General features: G+C 39.1%; 1 protein-coding gene across 1 annotated transcript; it reads left to right on the top strand.

The window, feature by feature from the left end:
* Positions 1–26,412, top strand: KREMEN1 (kringle containing transmembrane protein 1). The gene is made up of 9 exons (XM_026859623.1): positions 1–17; positions 4,678–4,769; positions 11,463–11,587; positions 12,058–12,211; positions 15,449–15,781; positions 16,361–16,519; positions 18,242–18,326; positions 19,263–19,467; positions 23,573–26,412. Coding segments are annotated over exons 2-8 (1,020 nt in total). The 5' UTR covers positions 1–17; positions 4,678–4,768; the 3' UTR covers positions 19,426–19,467; positions 23,573–26,412.
* The last annotated feature ends 342 nt before the right edge of the window (positions 26,413–26,754 follow it).

Genomic DNA, 26,754 nt, shown 5'->3' with positions numbered 1-26,754 from the left:
GAGCATAACTACTGCAGGTAAGTAGTATCTCATTGCTACTAGCAGTCTATATCCCCAGTGTTACTTTAAACAGTTGATAAAAAATTAGGAAACTTTCTGTCATACAATGAAGAATGACAGAACCATGGATATCTAACAACTTTTAGTTTATCCTGTAGTCAGTACCCTGGATCTACAAGCACCATTATTAGAAGAACTTCTTCAACCAAGCTCTCACCTGAAGTCCGTATCAGATATCCAATCTGTAATTTGGCATAATAGAGAAAGAGTAGAGATTACTTAAATGAAAAGGTGGAGATAGTAAAAAAATTTATCCAAGCCAGAAGTACAGAAGCACCAGTGAATGTCTGGTAGGAGTCTCTGGAACATTATGGTTTTTATCCTCACCCACAAGCCTGATTCTGTTATACATATTTCTAAGTTTTGCACTAATGAAAGTTATGTCATCACTAAAGATTCCCAGCGAGCATAAACTGTTGAGTAATTTAGAGTTTATATTTGAATTTAGAAGCTGAACTCTCAGTGGTTACAATACCATCTTAAGCCATGGCAGATTCACTTTCATTTCCTTGCCTTCTAGAGAAGTCTTCCATAACTATGGATAGAACTCAGAATGAAGCTTAAATCAGAACCTCAGAATTTAGGAACCAAGTAAAAACCTATGTTCAGAGATGTTCAGGCTCTGCAAGCTCTTTTCAGTCTGTAACATTTAACCGCCTAATGTTATGCATCAGGAAGTTACATGCACACCTTCTGCCTTTGCAGGACTAACCAGCTGGTTTTATGCCCATCTATACTTGCTGCAGAAGTAGGTAGGGAATAATCTGATATATACATTCCATAAACAGATACGTTCCTTAATCATCAGCTCATCTAGGATGCATATAAAGTTGAGTGGTGTCTCTTACTCACTAGGTAGTGGGGACAGAGATGTTTAAACCAAGAGATTAAGAACTGAGTTACCTGGGACATAGCAAGAAAAGCTCTAATGTCTGTCTCCTTTGTGAGAAGGTTCAAACCACACCTCTGTGTGGAAGATCCTTTTACTTAGCAGGTTACAGGCTTTCTAGGGTAGAGCCTATACACTTGCCACTTTTATGTTGAAATTATTTCACTGCAAGCAATATAAATCAGGATAAATCAGGCAAAATTAATAAACAGGAGTTCAGCACATTTAACATGAATGTAGGGTCCTGGTTCTTGATTCAAGAACTTTTCCATATTTAATCATAAATAGACATTAAATAAAACAAGATGAAGACCACCAGTTAATGGAGTAAGTAAGAAAAAGCACAGAAAAGAGGTCTTGTGATGTGCAGCAAACAGATGAGCACACTGATGAAAGGAGTTACTGGCATTTCTGGAGTATTTGATGACTCAGGAGGATATTTCTTATTGAAGAACATTGGTGAAGGACAGGCAAGAAAAAGACTTACTCAAGATCTTTTCCAGGGGCTGCAGCAGTGCTTCAAAATAATGCTGTTCAATGTGTTGCACCAGCGGACTCTGTTTTCAGCCATAGAAGGAGAAAGTAATATTGCCAAGTTCTGAATTGACTCTCTTTTTACTCAGTTCAGCATCTTACAGGAACAAAGAAAAATACACCACCTACAAGCAAAACTCCATAGAAGTTGGGCATTCTCTTTTAAAAATGGCCTGGAAACCAAAGAAACCCATCAAGCTGTCTAGTATCAGTTCGGCATGTAAGCACTGGAAGGACTGTTCCCATCAAAAACATTTTGCACCAACTTCACAGCCTCCCTCAGCCCAATACCACCAATTGTCATGCCTAACAATTTTCATGAATGTAGTGAGCTGTGTTCCTCAGTATGCATACTAGTACGGAGCTAGAAAAAGGCTAGTGGCCACTGCATTATCTCTGATACAAATAGCAGAATCAGGAACATAATTTTGATTGTTGCTGTGTGACTATCCTAGATAGACTGTATCTACAGGGTCTTACCTTTGACAGTCATCTCTGGCTAATACAAAGCAAAACATATACATAACAAACAAATATTTATCCAGATAATCAAGTAATCCTTACTAGAGCCTCACTTAGCAAATGAGAATTTGCCAAGTGTTACAAGGAGCAGGAAGCCTATAATCTAGTATGTAAGCCTGAGAAATTACTTGATTACCAAATACAGTTTTTTAACCTCAGTCTGCTATGTGTTAGATTATCCTCTTTGAGATGGAGTTTAACTGGAAGGTTAGCCATTTCCTTTCTTACACTATATCACTTGGCCCAGGAATATTCTCACAGGTGCATGGAATGATGTTCCTAACTAACAGATGCTTTTCAAATTTGCATTCTTTAAAAAAAAAAAAAATAACACTTGGAAAGCCACTGTTTTAAGAGTGTCAGAGCATATCTTTAGCATGCAAATCTGGTTGAGGCCTTGTGAGTGAAGATACCACTGGTTTAGCTCTTTCTCTGCCATTCATTTGCTTGGTGACAATGAACAAGTTGATCTTCCCTTCTCTGAGGCAACCCATACCTCACAAGGCTTTTTAAAGGCATAATATATTGCTTTGAAGTTCCATTTTAGGGACATTTGAATAATCTAATTTTACACTTAAAGCATTAATCAGAAGCATGTTATCTCTCCATGGGTGGTCCTTACTTGGAATACTTTGTTTACTGCAAGACACCCTGTTAAAATGGAAATGCCTGGTAATGTTCCACTAAACCTCATTTCAGCCCTAACAGAATTAAACAGGCTGAAGTTTTTGGAGATTTTGAAAGACACTCAATTGTTTTCTAACTGTATGCACTTTTGACGTTCAAGGCAAAGATTTTTAAAGACATTAATCATATTTCTCTGCAATTTCCTTGCAGTTTAAGGCATTTATATGTAGAGTGTCATTACCATGATTCAGTTACAAACATCGGATTTCTGTCACACAGGTGTAAACCCAAAATTTCCTGTACCTGTGTAAACAAGAAAAATTGTGTTCTTTCAAGTAAAAGCTTTCCTTGATTTTAGCCACCGGAAGCTCTGCCATTATACCTAAATTCCTAGCACACTAGTCTTAGGCTTTCCTCATCCACTATTTCTACTAGTCTGTTTGAAAGCCTAACTTAGCAGCATTTTAGTCAGCTAAATTGAATTCAGCTCACCAGTTGTCTTCAGCATTTTGTTACTTGACCAAAAAACATCCCCAGCAGTTCTAAAATTGGATCTCCCACAAAGAGTTGTTAATATGCCCAAATGACAACGTGCAGCTGAACTGAAACTTCAGTGTAGGGGGGTCTCATTAATAGAATTATGCCCAAGTATATGATAAAAAGATTGCAGTTGGCCCTAGTTACAAGAAAAGGTCATATTTCAACCTGACTGTCCAAAATAACAATTTATTCACTTAAAGTGATCTTTTTGAAGTGAATTGTTTTTCAAAGTGGGCATAGAAAAAACTTTAAATAACCTAATGACTAAGTAGGTATTCATTTGTAAATGATGCTGCACAACAGCAAATGGTAATCATGTATACATAAGGAATTACCTCATAGAATGGTTTAGATTAGAAGGGACCTTAAGGCCCATCCGGTGCCACCCCCTGCCCTGGGCAGGGCCACCTTTCACTAGCCCAGGTTGCCCAAAGCCCCGTCCAACCTGGCCTTGAACCCTTCCAGGGAGGGGGCAGCCACAGCTTCTCTGGGCAGCCTGTGCCAGGGCCTCACCCACCTCACAGGGAAGAATTTCTGCCTCAGATCTCATCTAAATCTCCCCTCTCTCAGTTTAAGCCAGTTATCCCTTGTCCTATCCATCCCCCCTGATTACGAGTCCCTCCCCCCTTTCCTGCAGCCCCTTTCAGCCCTGGGGGTCCGCTCTAAGGTCTCCCCGGAGCCTTCTCTTCTCCAGCTGAACCCCCCAACTCTCTCAGCCTGTCCTCACAGGGGGTGCTCCAGCCCCCCAGCATCTCCATGGCTCCTCTGGCCCCACTCGAGCGGGTCCGTGTCCTTCTGCTGTTGGTGCCCCCAGAGCTGGACCCAGCCCTGCAGGGGGGTCTCCCAGAGCGGAGCAGAGGGGAAGAATCCCCCCCTCACCCTGTGCCCACCCTGCTCTGGGTGCAGCCCAGCACACGGGAGCCTTTCTGGACTGTGAGCACACACTGCTGGCTCACAGGCAGTTTTCCGTCCTCATACCCCCAAGTCCTTCTCTACAGGGCATCCATTCTCATCCATCAATAGATCAGATGACTGGAACATATTTATTCAGCTTTACTGAAGGGGAAGAAAAGACCTCAGTCTTTCCCAGAAGACTTTATCATATAAATGTTTTCGTCGTCATACATACAGAAAGTTGGAGTCTGGGCTATTTTGTACTAAGGCAAAAATCAAGTTTAGGAGTCTAAGGAACCTGCATGCAGGATGTGGGACTGAAAAATCTTCCTCTGTCTCAGTACTGTCCAGAAATAGCTTGGCACCTTTCAGACTTAAAAGAAGTTATGTTTTAGACATTACTAGCATTTTATGCTTGCTGTGTACCGTAATAACCAAAGCTCTCTGAACTTCCTGATCAGTTTTGCATTTTTATCGGTATGTAAGTTATGGGCTAAATATTCAGTAGTTATTAGAGCAAAAATAGTGATGATGCTGAAGCTTAATGAAATTTATTTTTATGTAGTTTCTGGAAATATTTGATGACTTTTCACTTTATTTTTCTCTTTCAGGAACCCTGATGGAGATGTCAGCCCATGGTGTTACATTGCAGAGCATGAGGATGGAATATATTGGAAATACTGTGAGATTCCATCCTGCCGAAGTAAGAGCATCATGCAGTTTTTTAGGCCTGCATCTCTGTTGAACAGAGATTGGCAGTTATACAACAGTGGGTAGTGATTTTCATACAGAAACTAGGATAAGGCCAGTCATCTTATTTCTATATGCAGACTAAGCAATATTTTAAATGGGTCTCTAGAGTTAATGACAAGCTTACTGAATCATTCCTCCATTGCAGTCCTTTTAATCTCACCTCAGAATTACTGGATTATATTATTTAAAAATAATACTAGACAGAGAATCATTCAGAATTTACAAAGTTTGCTAGCTTTTTGAATCCATAGAGATATGTCCATAGAGGTATTTATTAAAATCCAGAGGACAAAAATGAATAGGAAATAATTCATTAATTTTTTTGCAAGGTAGGTATGTGTCCATCATCTGCAATTAGCTTGTAAAGTGGATGGCATTAATTTAATGTGTATAACACATTATACACAGAATTCTTTGGAAGAAATAGGCAGTATGAGAGGAGGTAGGGGTAAGGTGGCTTTTTTGGTATATGGGAGCTGTGGGCTAGAATTCTGTTCCTCGCAGGTGCATATAATTAGCATTGCTGTGAAACCTCAAACTGGAATTTTTTTAACAGAGAGTTCACAAGCTATTCACCTGAAGCTTCCTTCCAGTATTTATTTGTCTTTAATTTTAATCTGTTCTATTATCTACCTTGTCCAAAATGTGGAGGTTTTGTCATGACTTGTGTCAACATGTTCCAAAATTTTAATTTCTGAATGCTCCAGGACAAACTCCTAACAACATTCTTTAAAATATGCCTAAATATTAAAAAAGTTATTCTAGTTTTGCATGTTAACAAGCAACCATAACTACACATTTTATTAAGGCTAATCATTAATGCCTCTACATACTTTCCTAACTTCTGTGCAAGTACTCTCTATTTCTAAAGGATAACTTGCTTATGTGTATCCTATTAAGCATCAGAGCAGTTGTCCTTATGTAGGTATACTTTTGATTGGAAGAAGTGCATTCCTTACTTGAAGTTAAGAAGAGAAAACCAAACAAAGAAAAATGGATCTAAAGTAATTTTTTACTTTGTCCACGGTTTTCATTTTTTGTGAATGTGAGTGATTCACCTCCTCAGGCTAGGCAAACAAACAGTGTGACCTTAAGTCAGGTGACTTTTACCTAGACTTAAATACAGATTAAGGAGCCTAATTTAAATAACGTAAAATCATTCAGCACTCCAATCCTTATTGTTCAGAGGATATCTTACTCTTATTTTTCTAATATACAAAGTCCTGTTTAGGAAACATGACCCTCCTAATTAAGAAATTTATTTTGGTCTAAAATGAAAGAATTTGCATTTTCTTTAAAGACCACAGATGTTAATAAACTCTCTGGATATGGCACCAGTAAAAAAGCTGAAAGGCAAATTCTCTCCACTCCATTTGTTCTACACAAAGGATCCTTTTAAAACCAGCCTCACTCATTTTCTCTGTGGTGGGGAGCAGAGGATTTAAACTTGGACACTTACTTGCACTGATAATCCAGATTTACATTTACAAAATGTCCTTTTGACCAGTAGCAGCTGCTTCAAGCATTGCACTGAAACTGGATACTAGAAAAAGGAATTGCAGCAATTTAGAACAAACTGTACATTGCAAGCCCATCCAAGTCTTTAATACAAACCTCATGGTTTATGAAGCTGTGCAAATAAAAAAACCCTTCTATTATTTACCAGATTTTCTGTTTTCAGTAAGCATGATTCTAAATCATAGGACCATCAAAACCAAATTGCGAAGTGCATAATACAAAACTAAATTTTGTGATGGAGCAAGAAAGCAATTGTGTAAAGAAATCTTATTTGAAATTTTTAGAGAAGTAAAAAAATTGTCATATTTAAAAAAAAATAAGCTTCTTTTCCATAATCATATTTATTACTAGAAAAGACAAGTATCTGGAGCACAATTTACCTATAAACTATACCCACATAATACCACTACAGTGCCAACAACATGAAGCGTCTTGATTGCCTAGAGAGATTTGCATGCAATGACTCACTGTAACAATAATTAAGAATCTACAGTTAAGAAGTTTTCATTATGATAATGATGATTTCACATGATTATATCATGTGTCTTGTTCACTAATATACGTAACACTAAATGTTTCATTCAGAAACATGTTCTGGCATTCTGCATGTGTAAACATGCTATACAGAATTTAGCAATGTTAGATGAGGATGGATGGGCATAATCACAACAGACAGTGGTAGTTACCACAGTAGAAGCTTAGTCTTTTCTTCTTCTCCTCTTCTTAATGGCTTGTCTGCTAAGCAGACTAGAATGAACATAAGCAAAATAAAAGGCAAGAAGGCAGCACTGAGTCCTGAGAGAACATGTGCATCTCACATGGAGAATTCAGAACTGAATGCTTCAGAAGGTTTGTTTGCAACATTGCAGCTATGCCTGACTTTTTTGGTCTCTTTGCTAATGAGGTTAAGTTGAAATTCAAAGGAAATAACTGCTTATGCTCCTAAAAGGTAAAAGAAAGGAAGGCTTGCTGTCCCACTTAATTGCATCTCCATGTTCATGACCAGCATGAGTCTCTTAACATAAACAGATTTCATTATTGGAATCATATTTCCTGCATGCATGTATGTCATGCAATAAACTTGACTGAAATCTTGATGAAGTGTTAAATGGCAGAGCCAGGTAAGTTCTACAGAGCTGTACTGATCACTCTAAGATTTGACTTGTATACATTTTAACACAAAGAGTTGTTGTGAGAGCTCACACAATTTGAGACAGTATACTGGTGCACGCTACCATTGCAAGAAGCTAGGAGGCTCTTGAAAGAGAGCTAGATGTATATAGCTGGAACATGGTTTTGAGCTCAAAAAGATTAATTCCGTGTTGTAATACATGTGCCCTAACATGTAATATGCGGAAGGTCTGGTGTTTGCCAGGACCTCGTTATGTCAGATGCTTCTTAAAAGAAAAACAGCGTGCTTGCACAAAAGAGGTGACCAAGAAGAACACAAGAGAACAAATAGATAGAAATGGGTGAAGACAATGTAACAGTAAGACATCATTGATAAGCATCGACAGTAATCGCAGAGCACCCACTACCTCATTTTTGCCAAACTTCTTTAGTAGGCTGAACATTAAGAGCAAATTAAGGCAAAAGATGTTGGAAATTTTTGAAGGTCCAAATAGCTAAATAGTCACTACTTGTCTAGAAATACTTTTCTTTGTTGCTTTATATATAGCTGTATAGGATACCCTAGGTTGGAAAGGACCTCAGGCTGTTGTCTAGTCCAACCTCCTGCTCAAATCAGAGCCAGCTCTGAGATCAGACCAAGTTATTCAGCTTGCCAGATTAGGCTATGTTTATCTGGTCAGGCCATGACAACCTCCAGGGACGTAGAGCGCACTCCTTTTGGGCCCCCTTGTTCCTGTGCTTGACTGCCAGCATGGTGAAAAGATTTTCCATATATCCAGCCTGAACATCTCATGTTTCAACTTAAGCTCCTCGCCTCTTGTCCAAAATGCATCACTGTGAAGACCCTGGCTCCATCGTTGTGACAACCTCCATGCAGATATTGCAGAGCTGCTGGGGGGTGCTGCCAAAGCTTTCTCTTCTGCAGGCTGAACAAGCCCCAGCCCTCAGCCTCTTCTCATGGGGTGAGTGCTCCAGCCCTCTGAGCACCTTGGCTCTCTGCTGAACTCGCTTCAGATAATTAATGTCTTGCTTGCACTGGTGGGCCCAAAACTGGACATAGTTGTCTTGATGTGGTCCTAACAAGTGCCGAGTAGAGGAACAATCATTTCCTTTGATCTCTGGCAGTGCTCATCTTAATACAGGCCTGTTGGCCGCCTTTGATGCCTGGCACACTCCTGGCTCCAGTTTAGCTCCCTGTCTATGAGGACCTCCAGGGCCTTTTCTGCAGAGCTGCTCCACATACATGAATGTACCCTATCTTCTTTCAGATTTATGTTGAGTAGCTCCCTATGCATACATCCTGATTCAGTTTAATATAGTATGAATGAGAAGCATATTATTGTAATATACTAGAAATATAGTTGAAAAAACAGTAATCTGTAATCACTGTGGATCCAATATAAAAGCAGTGTTTGCCAATTAGAACTTCTTTAACTCAGATTACAAATGATCTCCCCTCTACTATTATGCTTATAATGTGTACTCTGATTACCCTTCAGTAGTAATTCAGTGGTGTCTCAGGTTTAGGACCGAACCATCAGGTAGCCATAGAAAGAACTGGCATATCTAAATCATATATGCATATACAGGAGTAATTTTTTTGTGTGTGTTGTCACAGTTCAGAAGAGTGTTTAATCATATATTTGATGTGGGACTACTAAAGTGCTTCTAGCTGAGCTACTTTGTTCATTTGCTATCAAAGTAATTTAAAGCATTGAGCACTGGCATAGAAACTGCCACTTACTGTTGGGCTAGAGACTAGTTAAGCTTTAGGATGTACACAAATGATATGCTTGATTTAGTTACAAAATGTGAGAAGTTTTCAAATTACTCAGGCTGGTTTCTTAGCATGGAACATACTGTACTAATCCTCTGGAGACAAGGTTGAAGGATCTCACCAATAAAGGTAATTTTAAAACAAATTGTTTATATGTAACAGGAGTTTTTAGGAAATCCCAGGTATCCTAGGAGAATGATCTAGGTTGGTTAGCTAGGAAGCTTTTTCAGGGCATTGAAATCATGTGCTGTAAAAAACTGAGCACTCAGAGTTATCTGCGCAGCTGTACTCAGCTGGGGTGGGGCTGCAAACGGGGATTTCCAGAGGTATGTTAAACCAGGCTGTAACTTGAAGTCTCGGTACTTACACGCATGTTGCTGCAGGGCATATCAAAGCCATAGCTCCATGCAAGCATTTATAATTGAAATTTTATAATTCTTAGAAAACAAATTTATGAACAATATTTATCTAATTATTCAAGCATTATACATACTTGAATCTTCTTCCCAACTTCATTAATTCTTCTTTATATACTATAATCATCCCCCTTAAGAGTATATTCATATACATGCCAGTATATTTGCTGATCACTAATAGATACTCTAACCCTCTTCCTCAAAATAAGGAAGCTGCCATAGGCAACATAGCCTAAATCTGGGAGCAAGTTCTCAGACCTGTTAATTGTCCCAGATGTCAGGATGATTCAGATTTTAACAGTAAACTGACATCAGTTTACCAGCTCAGTATTTAATATTCTAAAACAACAGGGATGAGACCATCTTTGTTAAACAAATATAAGTTCTGAATTCAAGGTATTATTTCAATGGCTGCTACACATGGACATGTATAAGAAATCCCAGAAATGGGCCTTCCAGAATCCAGTGAAGAGATACTTTCAAGACTACTGTACAAGACTGCTCAGTACAAAAGGATCACTGCATTCCTATTGTATTTATGTGAAAGTACAATTATATAGAAGCAGTTCACTAACACACAGCTTATCTGAGGCCACCTGTACAAGAGATGGCTAGTTCAAACAGAGCCCCAAAACAAATAATCCAGATACTATCAGGCATCAGAGGCTGCAAAACCCCAAACCCAGCATTCCCCACCCAACCCTATTGGTAAGTCAAAAATCTGAAACAGTGCTGTGCCACAAGATTATAGCAAGAGAGAGTTCAGAGTTTACTAGGTACTGAAATAAAAATGACTGAATAAGTAAAACTCTTACAGTTCTCTGATTGCATCACATGTTATGCAAAGCTGGGGAGGCTAGGTGGACAAAAAATAATCCTTGTCAATCTGGTACAGGGATAAAAAAAGTCTGTCCACAGAGCTGGTAATAGATTTAATTCCATGTGAGCAGATATGACAAGTAGGCAAAGGATAATTTTATGCCATTGGCACAGCACTATATTGTACCCCACATCCTCCCTCTAGTAGTCATGCCTAAATTCCGGTGCTTTGATGAAAAGTGCAAAAAAAACCAGAAACAGGACAAATTATGCACTGGAGGGGGAAAACTCTGAGCTCTCAGTGACTAAGGAGCCTTGAGACGTTGTATTAATACAGTATAAATACATGTTTCTTTTAAAAAGTAGTATCGCTCATTTTGAATCTCGTGTACAGACCATAAAATATGATACTTTGACTTCATATCAGAGTTCAAGTTTTAAATATTAGGAAATTCCCCTATATAAGTATATAGTATCTCCTGTAAAACTTGCCAAACTCTGTCCTAAAACAGTTTAGGTTCCCTTCATCAAATATCCTATTCAGAAAATTTCCAGAACATCATTGTTTTGAAGATCACACAGAAATCACATTGTTTAATTTACATTGTTAGAATATGCATGATTGTAGTCAAAAACCCAGAAAACCTCTGAACCTACTTAATGACTTTTTTTTTTTTAATTGTCTATCAGAAGAAGTGAACCAGTATTTATCTTGCCTATATTACTGCAGTTTACAGAAACCAACTACACAGTATAGCAGGTATGTTGCTAAGAAGATATGATGCTATTTCACCACCTGTCATTTATCCCTGGGCATGCTTAGAAAATATGACAGGGATCTAGCACAGAGTAACATTTTCCATACTTAAAATCAAGAACGTATAGAGAGCTGCTTAGTAACCAAGCAGTGCTTAAAGTGGTCTGTGTCTTGGGTGTTTCCAGGCACACCTTTAGAATGACTGTTGTCTGTTATTCTTGCCAGTGCCAGGGAACCTTGGGTGTTACAAGGATCATGGAGAGCCACCACCTTTGACTGGCACCAGTGAGACCTCCAATAAACTTACTATCCAAACATGCATCAGTTCCTGCCGAAGTCAACAATTTAAGGTGATTTCTTTGACATACATTTACAAAATGCTTTCAAAGACAAAAGATGGCAATATGCCTAGAGCTCTTGATCATATTTCTCCTCCTCCTTTTTTTTTTTTTTTTTAACCTTTAGATCAAAGGTCTTACTGCCACTCCAGGGGATCTAGCTCTCCCTCTGCATCGAGAGCAGCCTGGGCAAATGACCAATGAATAATGCCAGGATGCCAGAAGAAAGTAGCTTGCTTACTGCAGTTATGAGTGATAGAGTACCCTAAATGCCCTCCATTCCAACTTTCTCAAGTAATGAGAAATGTAATTAAGTAACATTCTGACAGCTCAAACAAAAACGGTTTGTCATGGGACCTCTGACTAATCATACTTCCCCAAAACACACATACTCTGCTGCCAGCTTTCTTGCTCATACAACCTCCTGCTGTCACTCCTTTAAATATTATCCCTCCCTTCCTCATGCATCTTTGTTGTCAAAGTTTGCAGGCATGGAATCAGGTTATGCTTGTTTCTGTGGAAATAATCCCGACTACTGGAGATACGGGGAGGCAGCCAGTACGGAATGCAACAGTGTTTGCTTTGGAGACCATACTCAGCCTTGTGGTGGGGATGGCAGAGTCATTCTTTTTGACAGTAAGTATCAAAACAGGCTTAGCTTTTCCCAAAGGAGAGGCCTCAAATGCTTAGCAAATTAGGGAAAAGGGTTTAAACGCAATGAGAACTGTTGCACACAAAACAGCAAAACACCTAATTTCAGTATAAAATAAAGCTGCTTTCCATTTCTGCATAAAATTCACATCCATTAATAATGCAAAATAGCTCTTCCAAGAAATAATGCCTGCTCAGGCAGCTGACTCATGCTCCAAAGATTGTCTCTTACTTCCCCACAAATGGTACCAACTCAGCTATCACAAACAGTGTGTCACGGAAAGACTCCTTCAGATCTTACCAGAGAGTAGATATATGATTAAGTGAGCCACCTCAGAATTTCAGTCTACGCCAACTTGGGTTTTTTTATTAAACCCGATGAGACTTGCTATAACCCGGTTAACACAACACAAAGCAGTGTAGTAGAATTGAGACAGAGGAGTGTACTGCAAAAGTACAAACAAGTTAGATTGCTATTATTGCCATCGCTGATTTAATAATTTATATGTAGAAATCCTCCTTTCTACTCTTAAGTATACATACCAGTGCCAACTGTGTAACTTCACAGGTTAATGGTATGAGTATCCAGTTGTCTGGCAGCCATACAGGCTCCCAGTACATCCAGGAATGCTGGGAAAGCTCACAGTATGCACCAATATATTGTTGCCTCTCAGATCTTAACTGCCTCTGATGTAGAAGCTACCTTTCTAAATCTAGTTATAAACTTCCTGGAACTAATAGTGGTGTAATTTTCCACCTTCTGAACACACAACCAAACTTCCCATCTCCCTACTCTAAAATTCTGATTCCCAGCTAGCAAGACAGAAAGACATTTCTGTTGAGACAGGAATTAGTCACTCTGCTCACTTTCAGATTCTCCCCAAGATACAAAAAGATGCACCAGAGTTGCATGTTGCTTTCAATGTAGAGACAGCATGTAGCTTCACGCTGCAGCATCCTCTTGTTTCCTTCCACTCTTGGCCTCCAAACTCCTCAATGGATAAAGGCTTCCTTTGTAGCTTTCCTTTTCTGGAATGACTGAGGGCTCAGCAAGATGTTACCCTGAGGACCTACACTGTCTTTTCTGGTAAACAGCAAGGGAGAGAGCTATGGCCAGGTAAGAGAGGTCATTCTGGTAACTGCCACCTATTTTCTTTTGCTGATGAGCAACACCTGTGCACCTCATTTTTCTTTTCCAGGTTACGTCACACCCTCAGAACCTTCACCCTGATCCCTGTACACACACACCTCCCAACACACACCATCAACCTTATGTGTTTATGTGCTACTGGCACAGCCTAAAGCCGTAACGTTCAGATCCACAACACAGAACTCTGGCGGCTCTAGAAGGAAATCAGAGAAGGAAAGCATTTCCATTCCATATGGGGCGAGGCTGTACTTTGTTAGGCATCTGTGGAGCACTAGTCATTGGCGTTTTTAGTTAATATTGTTTGAAGAATATCTTGTGATTCGATAATTACAAACAGCAGAGCCAAATGTAACAATGCCTATAAGCCATTCACAGAGAGGAAATTTGATATCTCAATAACAAATTTCAGTTGTCTATCTATTGTATCTATTCAAACAATTTTATCTATACAATTAAATCACTTACTCTGTTAGCATGGAGTAAGTGCCAAAAACAGATTCCTCTGTGGGCCTTTCACGTTCTTTCTATTCTTCTTTAGTATTCTTTCAGTTCCTCTATAAGGTCTTTCATTGCTCCGGCACTGAAGTGTGAGGTTTGCTCGGGCTGTGATCAGGCCTTGCTCCAGAAAGAGAGGGAAATGTTTTCATGTGATTTTTCTGGCAGATATATACTACTTCTTGTTCTCGTTCCTCCAGCTCCCTTTTAATTTGTATTTATTAAAGCTCTTTCTCAGAGGCCTGTGAAAATGGAGACACTTGTTCAAAACACTTCCTTTATTTCCATTCTCGCAGCCCTCTATTATAGGACTTTAATTGATCTTTCAGGAAAAATCTACTTTCATTCTTCAGTCCTCCAGCCTATGATATGGGGGAGTGATAACTCTTGATCAAAACAGTTTTGTTGTGAAATACGCATTTTTAAAAAATATATATATTTAGGGGATCTATAGAAACACATGTATTTGCATATATACCTTTATACATTTAGAAAGTTATATGTGTCTATTTGGTTTTCATCAAGTCAGTTAGCTGGCATTTGAATTTGTCTCTGGATTAATTGGTAAGTAAGTTTGCACTGGGAATCTCAATAGTTGTCAAGCAATATAAAGATTTACTGGCTGTGTACTTGTTTTGAATCTAAAATATTTTCTTTGGAATTCATAATAGGATGTTTTTCAAGTTACTTAAGGTCATACATTAATTGGACAAGATCAAAAGACAGGATGCTTAAAAAGCACATGCAAATGGTCATAAAGGTGATTAAGGGATTACAGCATCATTCATACAAGGAGAAGCTGAGAGTCTTGGATTGTTTAGCGTTGAGAAACTTTTCAATTTGTATAAATAACTGATGAGAGGGTGTAAAGAGGAAGCCAGACCTTCCTCAGTGTTATCTAATGCACAGACAAGAGGCAACAGGCACAAATTGAAATACAGGAAAATCCATTTAAACATAAGGAAAAAACTTTTTTTATGGCGACGGTGACACTGGAAGAGATTGCCCCGAGAGGCCGTGAAGTTGCCATCCTTGGAGACTCAAAACACTACTAGACAATGTCTTCTGCTTTTAGCAGGGGGATTGGACTAGGCAAGGAAAGGGTCCGTTCCAACCTCAGCTATTCTGTGAAGATTCATTTTTTCAATTTGAAAAGGCTGTGAAGCAATTTCCGTAATTCAACAATTGAGAGTTAGGGTCACTAATCTTCTTGCCTGCCTGCCTGATGGGGATGGAGTAGAAGTCCCTGAATCAGTCATTTAGCTTTCATCCTGTTCCTTCATGGATGCAGAAGAGGGTATATGGTTACCTACAAGGACAAGGGATAGTTTCAGTATTTGAGATTGATACATAGGTCTTGGAGCAATCAGTGTGTCTCAAGCCAATGCAACAGAACGGCTGTGCTGCCAGTGCTGTTAAAGGTAAAGAATAGCAATCTGAGAGACAGCACATCCTTCTCGGGTAGCAAGTCTGTACCTTCAAGTCACATTTGAGTATTAGAATCTATGGAGTGCTAAAGCTGTGCATAATGAATGTATAACCTTGTTATTTCATTTTTCTCCCTCTCCTTTTCACAGCTCTTATTGGTGCCTGTGGAGGGAATTACACTTCTGCTACAGCTGTGATCTATTCCCCAGATTTTCCCGACACATACGGCACAGGCAAAGTCTGTTACTGGACCATACAAGTTCCAGGAGCATCTCGAATCCACTTCAGCTTTGCCCTTTTTGAAATCAAAGATGCTACAGATATGGTGGAATTGCTGGATGGCTATACCTATCATGTTCTAGCCCGTTTTAATGGCAAGAACCGGCCTCCCCACACCTTTAACATCTCTTTGGATTTTGTCATTTTGTACTTTTTCTCAGATGAAATCAATCAGGCCCAGGGATTTGCTATCAGATATAGAGGTGAGCGGCTAACTTTGCTGTTTCTACCTTTCAATGAGCTGTTAAAGCATTTAATTCACACAGAAGATTTCTGAAGTAGCAAAAAAAGAGCAGATATCTTGTTGCCACTGCTCAGTGGGTAAAAGCTTCACTAAAATTTCTCTCAGTTTGGAACATTCCAGTCAGCTATGTCATAAATAGATAAAATTTAAATTTTCAAAAATTCCATCCTATACATACCTGTCAAAACAGATTGGAAAATGACAGAGCTGAAACAAACTAAAAAAACCAGCAGTCCATCTGCATCTTGGTTCATCTTGGCTCTTTCCAACAGTCTGTTCCACTCAGATTGAAAGTCATCAAGAAAAAACATTCTAGTCCTTGAGTTGTACCTACTGTGAATATTAACAATTAGCTTCCAGAAAAATTATGAGAATCTCAACTTGGTGAAGTACAGGCTTTTTCTGGCATCAGACATAATCTGATTATTGGAGTTCTCTAAGTAAACCAGAGAGCAGCACATCTGTTTAAAAGCACAAAACAAAATCCAATTATACCTATTAAGAAATTGTTACTGTAATCATACTTTTGTGTTTTCAGCTGTGAAGGACAATGTGCATCAAAACAAGATTCCAACGAATCAGACACTTTCAGAGAAGATAAATGAACAAGGAAATCTCAGCATCAATGCAGCCCGGTCATCAAAGATACTTTATGTCATCACAACAAGTCCAAGTCATCCTAGTAGCTCCATGCCTGGTAATATTATAAGAAAACATGGAAACAGGAAAGATATTTTGCCAAGGCACAAACTAGAGTCACTATTTCCTTTGCTTCCTCTTCCACATTATCTGATCCACTGTGCCTCTTACTAATAGATAAATTTTCATTTAGTCTAATTACCACTAACTGTGCTGCTCTCATTACTTTTCAAAACTAATTTCTCAGCATAAATGAGTTGGAAATAGTGTGAAGTCCTTGAGAATGAAAGCACAGGAGAACAAGATGTGAGTCAGAGAAGCCTCCTTACTAGAATCAGCTTCAGTAACCAGTGCATACCATAGAGGTGGCAAAAGGTGCTGGAAAGAGCAAGCTTTTACAGAGTCCAGAAGAGCCTGAATGCTGGATGCATCCCAGTTATCCCAGTTCACAGAAGCTACAGCAATAATACAAAAAGGGCTAGATAAGGATGAGGCAAGTTAACGGGTGCAGGGGAGATGCCACCGAGATGTATCTAGTCACCTTGAGACATCATTCAGGAAATTGTTGAGTTGTAAAACTGAAGATTGGAAATGTACTTTTGGTGAATATCACTACTGGTCTCTCCTATCTTTAAACTACCCTTATCTGCTCTTATGTATCATTGAAGCTGGTCCTTAATCTCACTGTGGACACTCTTAAACGTTCTGTAGTCCTGAAGCTGTCTGCATTCCAAACGTGAAGCATGAGGCTGCAGATGAGCTGCATAACCTGAACTAGCCAGGCTGCAGAACATGCCCAGGATTGTGAGCAGACATTCTGGCATTAGGCCCAGGCTAGCACCCAGGTTACCACAGCTACATTTAAGCTGCCTAATGTTAAACTACTTTGGGCATATTGACCTAAGATGAAAGTGCACCCTTGGATTTTAAGCAGTTATGAAAATACTGTTGAATCCTCATGACAGTCAGTGCTTTGAGGAAGGGACATTGGATGTGAGGGAACTTATGCTTCCTTTTTTTGTTACTTTGAGCTTCAGGACTTCTGAAGGTGATGGCCTTTTTCCAGTTCTAATAATTCAAGGTCCTTGCATGGCTGTTCAGTGTGCTAAATACACCAGTTACATTCTAGTGCCATCCCTTTTCCCATCTCGACATGCTGTAGCCTCCTACTGCAAAATTATGGAAGTCCAAATGAAAGTTGATCTAAAAATTTAGAATTCTCCTTCCTTTAAGCCCTCATCTCTTAAACAGTTCAAATGTTGCAAGGTGTCAGGCTGTTCTTTAAGTCCTGCTTGACTTGCTGGTACAACCAGAACTAAACTGAAATGTAAAATACAATGACTAAGACTTCAGTGTAAGGTAATAGCAGACCACAAATCCTGATCACCTGTCTCAGTAGACTCTAGAAAGGAAAAAAAACCCCATACTTGGTGATTACTTACATAATTACTGATATAAAACTAGGCCATGTCCTTGCAAACAGTTACTACTGGTAGCATATATTCCAGTGTGTTGTTTAGTCTGTTTCCAACTTCCAATTTTACAGGGAGCACTCCTGCATGGGAAAAACCAGGTCTGACTGACAGTTACACAGTTTCTGCCAGTCCTTTCAGAAAATAGTTAAAGGTTTAAGGCGTCTTCAAACTACAATTTTGGCTAAACAATCAGAAGGCTATGTGTTTCTTTTGTGCAGTATTCTTAATTTAAAAACTGTAAGGAAATGAATGTACTGAGAGCTCCTCTCCCCTCTCCTTCTTCCTCCCTCTCCTCTTTTTTACAGAATGGACAATATATAGTCTCACAGCACTGCTCATCCTAAGTGTTACAGCCATAATAGCAAAGATATTTCTCCACATTACCATGAGGTGAGTATGAAGCAAAACTCTTCCTGAAGAATTGACATCTCAGCTCTGTACCAAACCTGGTACACTTAATTTCTCTGCCTTCTGTCAGATTGGTCATATTTAAAACCAAGTTATATATTACGTATTTGTATCCTCATAAAAGATACTAAATAAGCACATCTTAAATGACTTTCCAGTCAGTTAGGATAGCATTTGCTGCTAGAATATTTATTTTGGTCTTGTTTTGATAAGATTGGTATTTTAAGGAATAAAAAGATTTCTCACGTGATGTGATGTTATTTAGCAAAGTGATGTTATTTAGCAAAGAGGAAAATGTAATCAGACATCTAGCACTGGTGGGAAGAGGTCAAATTATGATAAAACCTCATCCCAGATTGGGGAACTGGGGAAAAAAGATAAGTATAGGCTAGTTAATACTTTTTTTTAACTGAAATACTGAAAATGGTTCAAAAAAGAATCACAGAAATTAGTATCTGTATTATGGTGTGACAGTTAACCAGTATAATTTTTTTGCCTATTAGCAACAACGTAATTTTATTACTTTATTTCTTTACACTTATAGCAAGTAATTTTTGGGTCCTCCAGATGGACGCTTATTGGGTAAAATAATGGGTATCAGCAAATTATAAATGTTGAATATTTTATTTACATACCACAACCATGCTTAAATATACAAGGAGATTAATTTATTTTAATAGCAATTAGTAATAGAATATGTACAGACCACTTAGCTAGCAGCAGAACGCCTAACTTTTCCTTTGGCCAAGAAACGACCAACAAAAGCTCCAAAAACTTACACAACTGTGCAGCAGGTAGAAGGAAAAAGTGTCACAGAGGTAGTGGAAGCTGCTAGCATTACCAGTGTAACAGTAATGCAGACATACAGCAGCTTCCCAGGCACCTCAGCACTTACATGGATTAACTCTTGTTTCCTAGATCCCATCAGATACCATCTGCAACTGAAACAGAAGATTCCAGTGAGGTTACTACTGCTGGCGAGATCTGGAGTATATTTTACCAGCCATCCACATCGATATCCATCTTCAAGAAAAAGCTTCGAAGTCAACAAGATGATTGCAACCCACTAGTGGGGAACTGAAGTGTCTTTTATTTTAGAAGAATCAATCTTCTTAAAATCCAGGTGACTTGGGAATAATCTTTTTTTTCTCCCAATCTCATACTTGTTTTCCAAAAAGTCCATTTACAAAGGCCTTTGAGTGACTTTGCCTCCCTGCTGTTCTCTTGAATATACTAGTGACAACAGATTTAATTGCGGAAATAGTTTTGAAATACCTGGTGCTCATCAAATCTGTAGGGCTGTTAATTACTGCCTTTAAACCAATGCACTTAATACATGTAACAGCCTGTAAAATTCAAAATGTCCTGTACCCCTGGCAAAGTAATTGAATGATTATCTGCAGGTTGAGGACTCACTGTGTCCTGCTCTCCTGTATCACTGTATTGTATCAGGCTACTTTAGTCCCTTTATTCTCAAGGTTGAAGACAGAGGTAGATACTGATAACCTGTTCAGCTGCCACAGCCACCAGAGCTTATTTGCCTTAATATAAAACATGTCTAAACGGTGCTATACAGTCAAATGGGAGTCAAAGACTTTGAGAAACTATCAGCCTGACTGCCCAGTGCTCAGCTGTTTATACATTTTCTGTTTCTATAAGCAGAGATGTACAAACAAAAATCAAATCACATTCAGGAGGCAAATACCTTGTGGAGTTTCAGCTGCAAATGTGAGTTTTGATGGAGTAATGCTTACCAATTGCATGAGCAAGACTTTTTAAATGACTATGTCTGACCCATCATTCACTGTTGTTTATGATAATTTTGTTCATATTCACAGTGTTCCTTTAAAAAACTGTTGTAACTCCAGTTTGAAGTCCTGCATTCATTTTGGATATAACCTTAAGTCTTCTTAAAGAAGTGGCCAAAGAAACTGTAAATCCATGGAATTTTTAAACAGTAAGGCTGACTAACACAAATTCTTACTCTGGAGTTAAAGATACTGATCTCAGCAGCCTGAGCTATTTACAGTGTTGTAGCCTCCTACTAACAACTCACCCATGCCAGGCTGTGCATCTAAACAGGTACCTAACAGTTGCATTAATTACCTGTGAGAAGAAAAAGTTGTCTCCTTGTCTGTAAAATTCAACTGAACTGCATTTTTAAGATTAATGCCCTCAGTTGTCAAAGAACTAAAACATCAGTGCAGATCTGATCTGTGAAATAATTTCTTTTTGATTGCAACAGACAGCATTAACTATTTTTTCTCTTTGGTAGAATATCTGTCCATCTATGATGCTCAGATTTCTCCTCCCACCACCAGGGATCAACAGTGAGTCTTTCAGCCTCAGCAAGGTATTTAGGAAAAACTGACCATACAGAAGTCAGATAAATTGACTGAAAAAGTTTACTCAGTGAGCAGCTCCTCAAACTAAGTTAGAGGAAACTGAGTGAGAGCCATTAAAGTACAGCAATTCTGGTTAAGAGAAAAGGAATAAATATCCATTTAAACATAAACCAGCAGTCTGTGGTCAGAGAACAACTATTAAATGCATCTACAGAAGATAACTAAGAGAAGTATGAAAATTGTCACCGAGTTTAAATTCACTATGTATCTGTTCTTCTGTTTTTAACATACAACCCCTTCATGTGGTCTACAGATTTCCTTGAAAAAATAGGGTGTCTAAGAGTTAAACAGTGAAACATCATGCCTTACTTGCCATTGTAGATCTAGTCTTTTACCTGAATTAATTCCAGCTCCATTTATGTACCACAGATGACTGCCAGAGATAGCTGAACAATTCCACAATAAATGCTTAATAGAAACAAGACTTTACTAAGCCAGCAATTATGGCATTGTTTATATCAAAAAATTGAATATCCACATCTAGCACTTTCATGCATGAGCTGCTGAAAAGGATACAGGAAAAGATAATTACAGTATCGCCTAAAATCAAGACAGGATGAGTTGTAAAATATCTCTTACGTGTCATCAGGTTGGACAAAAAAACATTATCTGTTTCAGACCCAACAAAAATTTTTAAATTGCCTTTTTGTCAGGTTTTGCATCATGCTATGTAGGCAGAGTCTACCTCACAGATTTGCAGCAAAACAAATTACTTTGCTTCCAAAGCATGCTTAATTCAGTTCACTGATTAATCAGGAGGAGAGAGTCAGAGTGTAAAGCTAGATCCTTAAGAGTTAAGTTACGAGTACCTTGTGACAAATCTGTGTTTAACTGCCTTATCAGGTGTTTTTGAGCAAAGGGGCATTCATAAAGCAGTTAGCTAATGCTGATAAATTGAAAAAACATCAGGAGCACCCCATGACTGATTTCTACCTACTGCACAAGGAAAAAATACAGAACTGTTAAGCTTCTCTTCTTTAGTAAAGAGCTTAATTTCACCATGAAATTAGAGAAAGCCCATTATAAAAAACAACAAAAGACTAATGCTGCTAATGCAAAATCTAGAGAATTTAGGAACTGAGATTTTTGCATCAGTCCCTTAGCTCAACTGTTTTTTAAATAACCAAATCTCATTTCATGGGCCTTTACTAGGGAATGCTTATCCAATTCCTGTATGAAGACCCATTAAAACAGCAGTCAGAGCAGATTAACTGGCCATGGCAACAATGACTGTGACTGAGCACAAGGTATTGGACAGTACACAGATATACACACTGATAAAAGTAGAGAGGAAATTGTTATGTTCCCATTTCAGATTGTCTGATTTTACATACCCCTAATACTAGGAAACAGAGCAATAGACAGAAGTGCATGGACAGGGTGTCCCTTAAGTAGTGCTTGTTACTATACAGGCCTGAGACCAGAAAATGCAGGTAGATCTCTGCTGTGGATTTTTTCAGTGTGGTGTGGTCACTCGCACTCCTAGTACAGAGGCTTTGGTGATGTGGTGGTATATGGCCAACATATACGTTATCCATTAACACGGCACTTTATGGTCTTTGCTATAAGGGTTTGGGGAGAGAATGAAGAAAAAGTCTGACATGCACAACTGTTGTAATCCCACATGATTCAGCATACAGAAATACCCCTACAACACTAGCAGCTGAGTGCTGACAGCTGGAGGACACTCAAGATATCAATATTTACAGCATTTTCTTCAACAAATTGAAAATAACTGCAGAAGAATAATTTGTTTGGAATGGTAATGAATGGCCTTCTGACCTCCTACCTAGCAGTTCCCTCAGCAGGCTGGACAGGATGCGAATGTGACATCGGCCACAATTTCAAAAGCAACTGTTTTGACAACAAAACCGTCAGGAGGAGCTGCCTCCTCATATACACGCATTCCAGCCCCTGCTCTGGCCCCCTCCTCACTGTTGTGTTGGTATGACCGGCTGTGTGATGGTGCAATAAACTGATCAGGTTAAAAATTACCATCGCTTTTTCTTCCCTGAGTTACTTTTAACAGAGGTGAGGTCTCTGATCTTCTTTATTGGGTGGTTGCACAGAGAGGTGAGCTAACACAGCTAAGTGGACAATAAGCCATAGGAAAAAGAGAGTTGTCTGCCCCGGAGCAGGGGCAGTATGTGCTCACGCTGGCACTGCCACCGTAGCAGTTTGTGAGTCTGCCTCCTCACTTCATGCAGCATGTCCGTTACAGCAGCCTACAGAACATGTGGACCTCAGGTGGAAGGGGGCCAGCTGGACAAGTGGCCTCCCTAATTCAGAATCTTCTTTTAAAACTAGTTTAGTTTGTTGACTGAATGATTTTATATGTACTTTTGTCTTAATATTGTTATGTTGGGGGGAAATAGAGACTGTGTTATTTAAAAATATGTCCGATATGTTACCATAGTAATATATATATTTATATATGTATAGGAAATGCATTATTTAATACAGCATATTATGCTTGTATCTTGCTAACATTTTATAGGAAGAAAAGATGTCAGTTTACACTCTGGGAAAAATAAATTTTCTATACACTGTAACCATAGAAAAAAAATAGAAGTAATCATTGGTATATATGATAGAAGAGCACTGAGAAGAGGGTAACTCAGATTCAGTGTTGTGGCAGAATAGATGCTGATGAAACAGCTACTTTAAGATACACTTTCCTCCTCTGAATCCCATTTCTAGCTTGTAATTGTATTAGGCTGTTCATCAGATTCTGCAAATTCATGTACATATACTCTCAGGACCAACTGAACATCAAACATGTCATCTGCTTTTTCAGTCAAGTATTAACATGTTCCTTTTTAGGGCTTGTTTCTGCCAGATTTTCTACAGCCAGTACAGTGTTGAGGAGGTCTATCACACTGCTCATGCAGACAACCCAGTAGTACTGAAGAATTAAGTCTGTATTCCAAGCTCCCCTGGCAATAGTATAAATGGGAGAGTCTCACTGATAGCCCTGGAAACTGCACTGAATCTGCAGCCTGTGTGACTACAGGCCAAAACATCATTAGACACTTGGCTGTCCCTGAATGAGCATGACTAGCTATTCCAGTTCCATCTTCTGCTTAATAAGCCTTCTCAGGCAGCGGGAAGGACTGCCAACAGACTTTTCTAGTGCGCCACTTGGCCTAAAGGAAGGGTGAACTGCATAAACAACTCCTGACAAATACTTGTCTGACTAGTTCTTAATACCTCGCAGCAATGGTATTTCACAATCTTCCAAGGAAATAATAATTCAGTGACAGTTTCACCTGAATATTATTCTAGACATTTGTGATCCTTACCATCATGCTACCTTGAGATCTTCAGAGTGAAAAATGTAATTGCCTTCAGACCACACCATTTTTTCTATAACACCACCCCCCCACCCCCCAATCACATACATTTAATGCAACTCATATATTCTGAACTCTACTGAGCACCTGTGCTTTGGGATGGAATTTGGCATTCTGAATTTCAGTCTCGAGACAACTTACTGTAAATCCAAAGGCTATCACATGAACCAAGTAAAACTGACAAGAAAACAGAGTGAATCAAACTTGAAATGCCTCACCACTGAAATATGTGCTGTGTTTATATGTGGTCATCCTGCATGCAGCAAATGGCTGCAAGTAATAATTATAAAGAAATGAATACAGTGAATTTCTGCAGGAGAAGTTCATCTAGTATTGCCAAAGCGTAGAGAAGCATTAAATAAAGGATGCAGAAACTGCTGCAGTTCACCAGCATGATTGTCTGCTGTGAAGAGAACACTTGAGCTGAAAATGCTGAGAGTGATTACATAAAAAAATAAGTTCCCACTCTAAGAAGTGATTTCTGAGGTAACAGCAAATTGAAGTTTACAGTTTACATGTCTTCAAACTTTTAGAAGTAACTATAACGATTCTTTCGCTGTTTTCTCTACTAATTGCAGCAACATTTAATGCTGTTTCCATGTTCTTTCAAGATTCATGTCTCATGGAATTCTTCCTTCTGAACAAAATAATGCTATACGCTCTCAAATCTTCAGCTGCATTTTATGTAAACATCTGAATACCAGTGTCAGATATCAAAACTATCTCCAGCTTTTCATGTCAGGACTCAAACCCTCATTTACTTTTAGAAACACCACTGTCACAAGGGATGGGCCTCCCCTTATACAGGGCAAGTTACTCTGCTCTCCTTTCTTGCCATTCAGGTACAGGGCCTCTTACACGTCTGTTTATTCTGGAAACTATTGACTTTTTTTTTTCCCCCTCAACAAGTTTCAATCCCCATGAGGGAAATGCATTCTTTATTCTGAAAGAGACTCTTTTCTACGAAGCGTTTACGTCACAGGAGCACGGTGCTTCCATCGCAAGATAAAATATCTGGTTTCAGGTACACTGTTTTCTCCCTGGCCAAAGACTTAGGCCAGGCTGGCTCCACACAGTATGAAGACAACCATCCTTTTAAGGACTCTTGACACTACCCAAGTAATAACCAATGTTACCTAACAGCTGTCATAGGATTTAACAGATGTACCCAATATCACTACAGCAAAAATGAGATAGTGTTACAGAAACACCAAGTGTTACTGGAATGTACAATCTCATTAAGAATAGTCTGCTCCTGCTTTTCTTGTTTAACCATATGGAGGTTCCACGCAGGTTTATAGTACCCACAGGACTCTCATTTTACCAGAGATTTGCTCCTTAAATATTGAACTTCAACAGTGAAAAGAACCCCCCCCAATATTAAAATGTTATTTTTTGATAAAAAAATAATGACATTTAGTCATTAAACAAAAGCCACAACAAAGAAGAGACAAGAATAGTGCGCACGTGTGCGCATGCAACTAAATACCACATTCAAGTTCAGCCAACAATCCACAACTGTCTGTCTCAAAGAGACAGAGTACGGGCTCACCGAGCATTCTGTGGGACAGGAGGGGTAAAGGCATGTCTTGTTTCTTAAAAGCACAATCACCTCACAGTTTGCTTCAGAACAAGACGTGAGAAAACAAAACAGCAATAGCAAACCGGGGATGAAGGGAGGGAGAGGGAGACTCAGACGTGACCCCTCAACACAGGCTTATCAACCAAACAAAGATGGCAAGTTTTGTGCTATTTTTAAATAGCAAATTTGCAAACTATTTTGCAAATAAAAATGCATATATATAATGATTGGCAATTACCAAGATTCTGTTCACCAAGCAAAAAAAGGCACGTACTTTGGTTGGGAAGCACTTGCTGGTGCTGCTTAACACCCTCCTGCTTGTTGCTATTCCATTACCAAGCCGCTCAGAGTGACCAGACTTTCCCACAGTACTAGAGATGAGGATGGTAAGTGATCCTCGTGCCACAAAGAGTCCAATGCAAAACGATACTCTTCAGTGCAACCGTCATCCCAAATGTGGAGTTTTCACATATGAAACAGGGGATTGGAAAGAAGCAAGCCTCGTTTCTCAGCTGAATTCTGAAGTGACTGAGTTGCAGTGTGCTTGAACACCCATGAGAGGAGGGCAAAGTCCAGGGAATTACCAGGTGGAAATCTTTGAGAGAAGGAAGAAACTGGAGGAAGAGACTAGAAAGGATTTTTTTATGTGTGTATATCACTGGATGGGAAATAATGTGTGGAGGCAAACTGTTTACACAACAACATATAAACATATGTTACACAAATACATACGTATTTGTATTATACGTATTATCTGTATTTGTATTATATGTACGTATATTTGTATAATACCTACAAATACATAAACGTACACACCCACACACACGCAGGTTGCTCTCCAGGCACCCATCTCCTGATGTCTGCAGAAACGCCTCTGGTCTAACCACGCCCTCTGCCGCTGGAATTGCGCGGGACAGTGCTATTCTTCAGAGGGACCCGTGACTTCATGATCCAGGGCAAGGACTTGGATCTAGCTTGACTATGATTTATCCAGTTGTATTCCCCTGCATCATGCTGGCTCAGGCCTCGAGTTTTATTTTAGGACAATATTTTTAACTGAAATTAAACCA

The sequence above is a fragment of the Athene cunicularia genome (genome assembly GCF_003259725.1).
Source record: "Athene cunicularia isolate RWA chromosome 15 unlocalized genomic scaffold, athCun1 chr15_part1, whole genome shotgun sequence".
NCBI classification, from domain to species: Eukaryota; Metazoa; Chordata; class Aves; order Strigiformes; family Strigidae; genus Athene; species Athene cunicularia.
This window is presented reverse-complemented; position numbering and strand designations above follow the sequence as displayed.